General features: G+C 34.2%; 1 protein-coding gene across 2 annotated transcripts; it reads right to left on the bottom strand.

Annotated features, from left to right (window-relative positions):
* Window positions 1–3,268: 3,268 nt before the first annotated feature.
* On the bottom strand, window positions 3,269–9,013 carry LOC108989108 (programmed cell death protein 2-like). Of its 2 annotated transcripts, none has more exons than XM_018962614.2 (8): window positions 8,770–9,013; window positions 7,838–7,939; window positions 7,663–7,746; window positions 7,480–7,577; window positions 7,082–7,386; window positions 5,975–6,212; window positions 4,545–4,749; window positions 3,269–3,893 (listed from the first exon to the last, which is right to left on the bottom strand). In XM_018962614.2, exons 2-8 carry the CDS (start codon window positions 7,928–7,930, stop codon window positions 3,768–3,770), a joined length of 1,149 nt encoding a protein of 382 aa, XP_018818159.1. In that variant the 5' UTR covers window positions 7,931–7,939; window positions 8,770–9,013; the 3' UTR covers window positions 3,269–3,767. The 2 variants fall into 2 exon arrangements, with proteins under 2 accessions (XP_018818159.1, XP_018818160.1); XM_018962615.2 differs by having other exon boundaries at window positions 8,847–9,013.
* Between the last annotated feature and the right edge of the window lie 398 nt (window positions 9,014–9,411).

Below are 9,411 nucleotides of genomic sequence, written 5' to 3'. Positions count from 1 at the left end.
ACAACACCAAGAAGAAAGCCTTCAATTTTTTCTAAAACTCTCATATACTCCGTCAATTACTTTCTTCGTGTTTCCATCGCCTTTCTCGGCAAACAAACGAAATAACATAGAACCACAACAAGAACATAAAACAATCAGAGATACACACAAAAGCAGAGAGAGAGAGAGAGAGAGAGAGAGAGAGAGAGAGACCTCCTTACGATCCTCCATGAGATTGATACGACTTCTTCAAAGAAACAAATACTGTATTGTATAGATGAATTTCACCACTAAAGAAGGAAGAGGCTTTTGTTTGTGTTTGGAGGAGCTGTGTGAAAAAGAGCAAAGCGAAGCACGGGTCACGACAGCACAACTCCGCAAGTGATATACCCTGTCCTATGGAACTTTCGGCTATATATACTCTCCAGCTTTACGAGAGTGGGCCTCTTGATCGTAGTTAATTACGCAACTACCCCTATGAAACGGGCAATTTCTTTTTTTATTCTAAAATAATTATGATATTGGGAAAATCTTCTTTGCCACCTAGTTTGACTGGTGGTTAAATTTTTTTTATTTATTTAATGATTAAGAAAGTAATTTTAAGTGTATTAATTTATTTTTTTATTTTTTAAAAATATTAAAATATATTAAAAGAATATGAAAAGAAAAATGAGAAAAAAATAAAAATACACATTTTACTTATCGGTCAAGTTGAGCAGGATATTTTGGGCGGCAGAGTAGCCCGACTCTATGATATTTACAAGATATCTTCCTAAATTAACTTGCAAATTAAAATTTTCCAAAATATTAGTAGTAAGTTGATGTAAAATTTTTTTTTTATTTTAATGATATATTTAGTGTGTCAATAACCCTACTCAAAAATAAATTTCTACCTTTTAAATAACGTTAGAAAGTGCATAATTCGGAGCTAATTATTAAGTAATTTCGGATTACAAGCATTCTATCATCTTATATTAATATATCATGTCATTATAAATTAATATTTATTTAAATAGTTTTAACAGCATGACATTATTTTGTATTAAGATCCACCTTATTCCTATTTTAGGAGCGTCTAAAAAATTTTTGAAAAAAATTATACTGATAAGTTGGTGGGGAGAACATGCACATGATGCATATGAAATATCAAATTAAAAATTTTTCTTACAAAATAACCCTCTTCATTGTAGTGGTGCATAATGTACTCTTTAATTAAAAAAAAAAAAAAAAAGGACGGAACTTCAATTTTCTTGATTGCCTCATTTCTGATGTAGTAAAACTGTAGTTACAACTAGATATCTGGAGATTACGGGTTCGTTTGGTTTCTTAATTCATCTCAATTTATCATTATAATTTTTTCAAATTCCAATATAAAATATAATAAACAATTCAACTTTTTCAAATCTTAAAATAATAATAATATTAAAATATAATATTCTAATAATATTTTATCATCTCAACTCAATTCACTTCAATATCTAAACACAACCTACATATCATTCTAAATTCTAAATTCAGGTATCAAAATGAATTGTAAGAATACAAAGGAAAATCGTGGTAGTTTTTATATAAAAATAAATTTTTTTTCTTTTTTATAATTTGATAGAATAAGTCTAAAAATTAGCCCGCAATCAAGTGAGGTGACAGTGTTTAATAATTTTTTCTATGGAAGAGGACAGTGTTTAATAATTGTATATACGAGTGTGTATAGTTTTTTAATCTAAGAAATACGAATCAATATAAGTTATGCGTTTTATTAAATATTATTTCATTGTATCGAGAAAGATTGGTCTACACAAAGATGATCCGATTAAGATCAGGATAAATCCTAAATATTATAGATTAAATGCCTTAAATTGAGTATAAAATAAGTGTCGAATGTACAGGTACGTAGAAAATTGAACAGAAACATTTTAAAGCTGGAAGGCATACAAGCAAGCCACGCAACAATGCCAACGCGGATTTGGTTTAGATTAGAGATAAAAAGGTGTGACGTGTTTTAGCTATATTTTCATGATGTTTCCTTTTCTTTGAGGTGGGTGCCAGAACCACCGCCGCCCCCTCAACTGGACCTTTTAATTATGGCTAAGCTAGCTGTCCTCCTTCTGCTTCTAACTGTAAAAGGCCAAACGAATGGTTCCTAACTGCGAAAGGTAAGCAAGACTGCGTCTGCGTCTGCGCGTCGTGGTGGGACTCGGTCATGCTCTGTTTCCAGTTAACCTAGGAACTGGCGTGTCCCGAATGTGTCAAGTGCGTGTCAGAGTTGTGGATTGAATCTCCTAAATTTTTTGGGACTATAGTGCCTTAGAGTGTGGAAAAGATAAATATATAAGAATAAATATAGATTGAAATTATTATTAAGAATATTCATTTTGTATATATGATGTGATATCATCTAGACTACATATCTTCTCAAGTTGAGTGTTGAAAACAATCAACTAGAAACAGATACGCAGTGAGTGTAAAGTATGTACTGTTATAGTGACTTCTCTCTAGTATTACTCAATATATAAAAAAATGAAACTTAGTTTTATGGATTTGTCTCATTAAAGTTATTGTTAGGATATTTTAATTTCTTTTTTAATAGTTAAAAAAATGAATATTACTAAAATTGTGATTTTTTTTTTCTCTTAATAATTAAAGATGTTTAAAAAATATATAAAAAAAATACAATTTATACTAATGATAATTTTGAGAGAACATATCCATAAGACTGAGTAGAAGCACTCAAATACATAAGGTGGAATCTGCAATATTTATAATTATCTGAGTGAATTTTGGATAATATTAAATTTTTAATAAATATTATGCGACCTATTTCGTATGTTTATTTCAAGTTGTTTTATGCCAATTACTCTAGAAAACAAAAGAAGTTTCTATTCACCTAAAGATGAAAATTTGAGTTTAGAACTGTTCTACACGTTTTGGGCAAGGCTAATTCTTTTATGTTCTGTTTAGATCTCGAGGTCAACGAATAATTTAGTTCATATTGAAGAAACGCCTACATTGTTGCAGCGTCTACAACTTTCCTGCCAGGTGTCCCAATTGATAAGATGACTAGATAAATAATATACCAATCTTTCCTTGTCTTTCCATACCTAAGCTAAAAATTATCTTATTATTATTATTCTCCAAGGCAACTAGGAGTATATAGAGAATCAAACCCAAAAAATGGAACCACATAGAAGGGATCTTTTCCCCATAAAGGGTGCTGCTACAAGGTGTTTGGCAATTTCTATTTTCTTATACATGCAAATAAGATTTTCCACGCTTATGTCAAGATAGGGTCAGCCATTGCTATAGGTAAATGAAAGCTTGATTGTATTGTCCCTATCAAATATCAACCTAAAGCCAACTCATTAAGGACAATCATCCTCTTTATTTCACTTCAACTTAATAGTAATTCATTATGTAAAACACTAGGTAATTTTTTTTTTTTTTTTTAAGTAAACCACTAGGTATTTAAGCCTGTGTTTATAAGAAGTATCAAAATGGATGTAATCCACTTCAAACGAGAAGATCGTACTCCACCATGTGAAACCACAATCTCTGTTGTCCCCAAATGACCAAGTACTCCTGCAGGCAGTATTAGCTCTTTTTCCTTGATCAATACATAAGAAGTTCCTTCATTTCTGCAATTAAACTACTATAGAATAACCCCATCAGCAGCAATGTTAAGATCTCCTCGATGATTCTGAATATATGACGACCAGTTCACAGACAGTGTATAAGATTTACTACCATGTGAGAGGTAGGTTTTTGCTAATTCTGCAAACTGATATTACAGATCACGAGAAATAGCTAAGTCGAGCCGACTCATCCAAGGGTTTCTCACATTGTACCACAACAGCTTCCTCTGCCACTGTCCAGCCTCCTGAGTTGGGTTTTTCTTGATCAAACGATTGAGAACAGTTCTAACAAAAAAAGAACAGAATCAAAAGTTTTAGAAGACCAAATTTCATTAAAATCGAGGGTATCAAAGTTTATATATACAAGCTTAAAAGGGTGGCAACAAATGCACGCATCTGCTTCACTAAGGAGAGTTGCTAATGTGAAAAGGGGCTAGGGTGCAATGGGAACAAAATAAATCAAAACTTCACAAGCAACCAGATCCAAACCAATCCCCTCTCCTTCCTAACTCACTAGCCAGTGGCTTAGGTGATATTTGGATGCAAAAATCTTGAGAAGTCTTTGATGAATAGTGAAGAAATGAAGTTGAGATAAAGTTTTATGGTTTTTTGTGAAAGTTGTGGGTCCCATCTTAAAAATACGTATGAACAATAAATTTGTGAGATGGAGAGTGAAAAGTTTTTGAATGAGATATTTTTAAGTTTGTATGTTTGAGAATGAAGTTGGAAAAAAAAAAGATGAGAAGTGGAGTGAAATTCACTCAACTTTTCGGTTGCCAAACATGAAAAGTCCAATTCGCTAAGGACACCTTTAAGATACCACTAAAGCAACAAACTGATTTGTTTCGTAAGCCACTCCAATACTTGTGAAACTTGTAGATAGAAAGAGAGAAAGGTTTGTAATCTAGACTAAGTACAGAAGAGTTGAAAATTCACCTTGGAACAAGTGTATACAATGAGTGTCATCCAGTCCCAATTCTCCAACAAAACTCGTTGATGATCATCAACTGCTTCATGTAGAAAGTACAATAATGGTGGCATTAGCTGCATTTCAAAGAGCCTTGATTCACCACATAGCCTGCACCTCCCAGGTTCTCCTTCATCTGCTGTAGCCAGAAGTGGTTTCCCACCATATGAATATCTGAGTACACAGCAAATCGAGAAAACTATTAAAAAGAAAAAATGGAAGGTTAAAGGATATAATTCTCTAATTCTACCGTCGATATATGCATCACCTACATACAAAAATATATATAAAGTTTAAGGGTAAAATCCACTTTTCACCTCTAAACTATCACCCCTTTTGAAATGTAGTATTCAAACTAGCATTTTTTTTATCAATAAACAAAATTTTATTGATCATAAGAATAGGCAAAAGTCCAATATATACAAGAGCATTGCCCATGCGTGCAAGTATTAAAACTAACACTTTTGACACATTAATTCTCAAACTACCAAAAAGTTGCAATGTGCACCCTCCTTTAAGATCTGACGCTATCATTTTTTACACAATGCATTCTTAAACTATGAAAAAGTTGTAATGCTTTGTACTCAGGCTTTGCCTATTTACGTGGATCAATAAATCTTCTTTTTACCTATCAAAAAAAAAAAAAAAAAGTTGTAATGCGAACCCTTCTTTAAGATTCAGCTATCAAGATTGTAACATGTCACCTATTTTCATATATCTTGACACTCAAAATTGGAAATAGGGTGTAATTAGCTAAAAGTTTTGGTATGAAAGTGCAATAAATCAAAAATGGTATTGTGGGGACCACTTTACAAAGGGGGTGACAGCTTTGGGGTTGCAAGGCATATTTTTTCTTCTAAGTTAAAAATGCTAGAAACACATAACTGCATTGGGAAAGAACTATCTAGGAGTATGCAATTTTTAGGTTGAACTAGAAGCTGGATAGTTATTATTTTATCGGGTTCTTCTCGAATGGTACTTCTTGGCGGGCGATTGGATAGTTAAGCATGTCATCTGTTGATTTTCAAGTTGTCACAAAGGAAACACCAAAATAACTATAGTTGAAGAACTGATATTTTCTCCAGCCAATTCAACTCAGCCAAGTAAAATGAAGCTTGAAAACATAAGTTCATTTCCTCTTCTTTTTTTTACTTTTTTTTTATAATAATGACCCCTAATTCAGACATAGACCCCTTCTCACTGTCTAGTTGCCTCTATAATCATTGTTTATTAACGAAGCCCAGGTGGGATGACATAAGCTCCATGACCTGTACCCAATGTGGAACGGGTTTATACAATAAAAAATGGTAGAGAAGTGCTCTCTCATCTGACCGCCATAACAAGCTAACAGTTGAATCACACGCATGTTATTCGGGTCATAAAATAGTTAGATTTGTACCTGAAACATTGCTCTGGAAATGCATCCAGTTGACGCTTGAATTTAAGGTAAGTCCTATCAGCAGTCAATGCTTTATCATGTTCATAACGTTCCTCTGCCCAAGTTTCTCCTGGTACATGACCCTCAGCATCACTACCATTCTCCTTAATGGAAAGTGTCGAGTAATTCGAGCAAATTGAAGTACGGGATTCCCTCGAGGATGGCTCTTTCTGAGAATAAATATAAAAGCAAGGTACCACTGCAATCAACAAACATGTAAATCAAGTACAACACTTCCAACACAATTTATATCTTAAGAAGGATATAAAATTAATATTCTTGCATTTTGGTGTTTGAGTGGGGATAAAATCTTGTGACAATCTCTCACATAAATATGAGAAATCAAGTTTCGCAGACGCACTCTTGATTACTCATAGTCGTACTGATGTCCAGTAAATACAACAACAAAATTTAAGACTATTAAATCCATAAATAGTATAACAACATACTTCTTTACATTACATAAGTGGACCAATGATTTTCTTTTTTATTGACACCGGGTGTCAGGAACAAAGTCTCAACTAATCACGGGGGTGCACAGGCCCTTGGCAAGGAGTTTACCTCAAGTGCACCTCAGATAATTCAAGGGGAAATTCCCCCAATCCAATGGCCCCTAGAAGTTGTTTACACCCAAGGGTTTGAACTTTAGACTTGGATTAGCATATAACCAAAACCAAGACTCCTACCACTTAAGTCAACCTCTAGGGGTTTCAAGTAGAACAATAAATAAATCATCTTGATTCTACTAACCCAGTTCACTTCTTTTTAATGTAAAGGAAATTGATTCAAATTCTTTCACCCACATCCTTATTTTTCTTTTCTTTTCCACGTGATGTGAATTATTGTACATGGGTTGTTCTCGGTCAAATGAGTAATTGTATTTGAAAATTGAACACAGGAGAGGAGTTTAAACTTTCTCATGAAAAACAGTGCTGTACTACAGAATTTGGGTACAAAATGGATGAGGGAGCGGATTGGGCATCACATATGCTATGATATGAAAAACTGGAAACACAACACAGAGGTGGATAGGTATGTTTTAAGTTGTCTCCCACGCCATAACCAGACCTGATGTGTTGGCATCCATCAGTCTTGTTCTTGTACTTGCAGATGCGGGCGTCATGAAAGTCTCAGAATGGTGATTTCTCTGTGGTTTCTTGGAATGAGAACATTGAGAAGCAAAGGTTGCAGCTTCGGAGAGTGCTTTACCCAATTCCTCCAGATCCATGTCATCACCAGTGTCATCATCAAAACCCTCCGACCAGCTGGTATTCGGTGATAACACAGAGGGCGCAGGTGAAGAGGCCACATCCACAGAGGCAGTTTGTGGTTTATCTACATCAGGTGACCTCTGAACGCGAAGAGCTCGCCAACTGCATGCCAACAGAATTAGAAGGAGAAAAAGAAAAACATGGATATCAATTGTTGTACTAACAGTAATATAGAAAAAGAATGTTGAAGAAGACCTAAGGGGATTGCTCCCACATTTCGGCATCACACAACCAAAAACAAAAAGAACACGATCTTCGATCTCTAGACTCTTACATGGAATTGGGGCATAAACCTGGGAAGAAACAAAATAATTTTAGCTTTTGCACACATCAAATGATATACTCTCGAAAAAATTTATAAGATGTTGAATGTTAAACCTGTGCAATAAGACAGAGTTTACTACCACATGCACCACACTCAAGCAGGCTGGGTCTTATAGCCTCTTCTTGAAGAGGCCAGTCCTGTTAAGGAGAAAGGGGAAAAGGGAGAAGAGATTATATTTCAATAACACCAAATAAAAGTTGCGCAAGCAGACCAGCAGAAATAACTTACAGGCAGTCCTCCAATTTTTGATGTATAATAATCAGATGGTTCACAATGATCATCGGCCCATGGCCCTGGCATCCCTAGAATAACTTCACCCATTCACGTATTCTGCTAGAATGGAAACAGGGGCAATTAATACATTCATGATTTATGTATCATCCATGGATCACAAAACTGAAAATATAAACATTCATAATTCCACACCAAATGGATGGTGAAAAACAACTTTAGAATCCAAAAGTGGCACAAATGTGTAGAATTACGAATCTCAAAAAAGAAAAAAGGAATTAAGCCGTAAATATATCTAGAAGCCTGAATTCAATCTTGCCCTCCATTTTAACATTTTTCATTATTTATAGTCACTTCCACTCAAATATGCCTATTATAATTATTTGGATGAGATTTGTTATTGAGAGTTTCTTCTTTCTTAAGAAGGAAAAATGACAGTATGCATTTACCTATTAAACAAAATGACAGTACACATTATTTCATCACAATAACTATATAAGCAACAATAATTTGCTGTTGAAAACCAAACGCTAACAACATGTTACGTGAACATCTCTTGATTCTCTTCTACCTTTTTGCTTCTTGGTCTACCCATCCTCCCACACATGCTACGAAAGCATACCCAATAAATTTACTCCAAATTTTACGTTTTATTTTGCTTTCTGTCTGCCAAGCTCCATTTATTTCAAATGTATTGTTTCTACTAAACTCATCTAAGCTCAAAAACACGGAGAATAAAGGGCTTTTACATCTGTAATTTAGCCGTTTCCAATTAAAACTTTTCCATGAAACCAAACGGAACAACGTGCAAAAAAATATATTATAAAAAAAATGAGAATAAGATTCGGAAGCGGAAGAAAAGAATACCCACTAAATCTTAGCGCCATGGCCTAGGAAAAAACTAGTTTATTCCAGAACCTATAACGTACCTTCAAGGAACACTTCGATTTCTCAAAACAAGTTATATAACCTATTCAGAAACTGCCTCCTTCTACGAATATCTTACAGTTTTCAAAGGCTTCAGATTTAGGTTTGGTGAAGTTGAAGGGAAAGCTTCCCGGGCAGTCTCTCTGTGTCCCCAGTGGCAGTGGCAGTGGCAGTGGCAGTGGCAGTGGCGGCGACGGCTATTTTTGCTCAAAGGAACGAAGACGAAACCACTCCGTTTTACGTTTGTTAATTGGATTTATTTGTTTTCATAATAATTAATTAGATAGACTTATTATAATAATACAAATTTAAATTAAAAATACAAATTTATAAGAAACGGAATTATTTATTTGTTTAAAAAAGGATGCCCAACCACCGGGAAGGGTTTGGATTCCGATATAGGGTAGTTGGAGTCCACTAGATTCCGGTGGTCTTCAGTCATTAGCTGTTAACTGCCATCGTTAGGATTTTAGGGTTTGTTTTTTGTATTTTAGCGTTTTAGCTTAGATCTAAATAATCACGTTTGGTGCATTTTTTTTAAAAAAAAATTTGTATATTCTCTTCAAGGCATTTTGTGATTTGAGGGTGTTAAGAGTATTAGGAATTTAGGATTGACCATCCAATTAGTCAAATTTTGCCCTAAC

This window comes from Juglans regia, chromosome 10 (genome assembly GCF_001411555.2).
Source record: "Juglans regia cultivar Chandler chromosome 10, Walnut 2.0, whole genome shotgun sequence".
Taxonomy (NCBI): Eukaryota; Viridiplantae; Streptophyta; class Magnoliopsida; order Fagales; family Juglandaceae; genus Juglans; species Juglans regia.
The sequence above is the reverse complement of the archived record's forward strand: the minus strand, read 5'-3'. Positions and strand labels throughout refer to the sequence as shown.

Bases quoted from the DNA above. Each gene is read 5' to 3' on its own strand.
- LOC108989108 (XM_018962614.2), bottom strand. From the start codon at position 7,930: ATGGGTGAAGTTATTCTAGGGATGCCAGGGCCATGGGCCGATGATCAT. The intron at 7,747-7,837 runs GTAAGTTATTTC...TCTCCTTAACAG, and splicing joins CAAAAATTGGAGGACTGCCT to GACTGGCCTCTTCAAGAAGA. The intron at 7,578-7,662 runs GTTTAACATTCA...GTTTCTTCCCAG, and splicing joins AACTCTGTCTTATTGCACAG to GTTTATGCCCCAATTCCATG.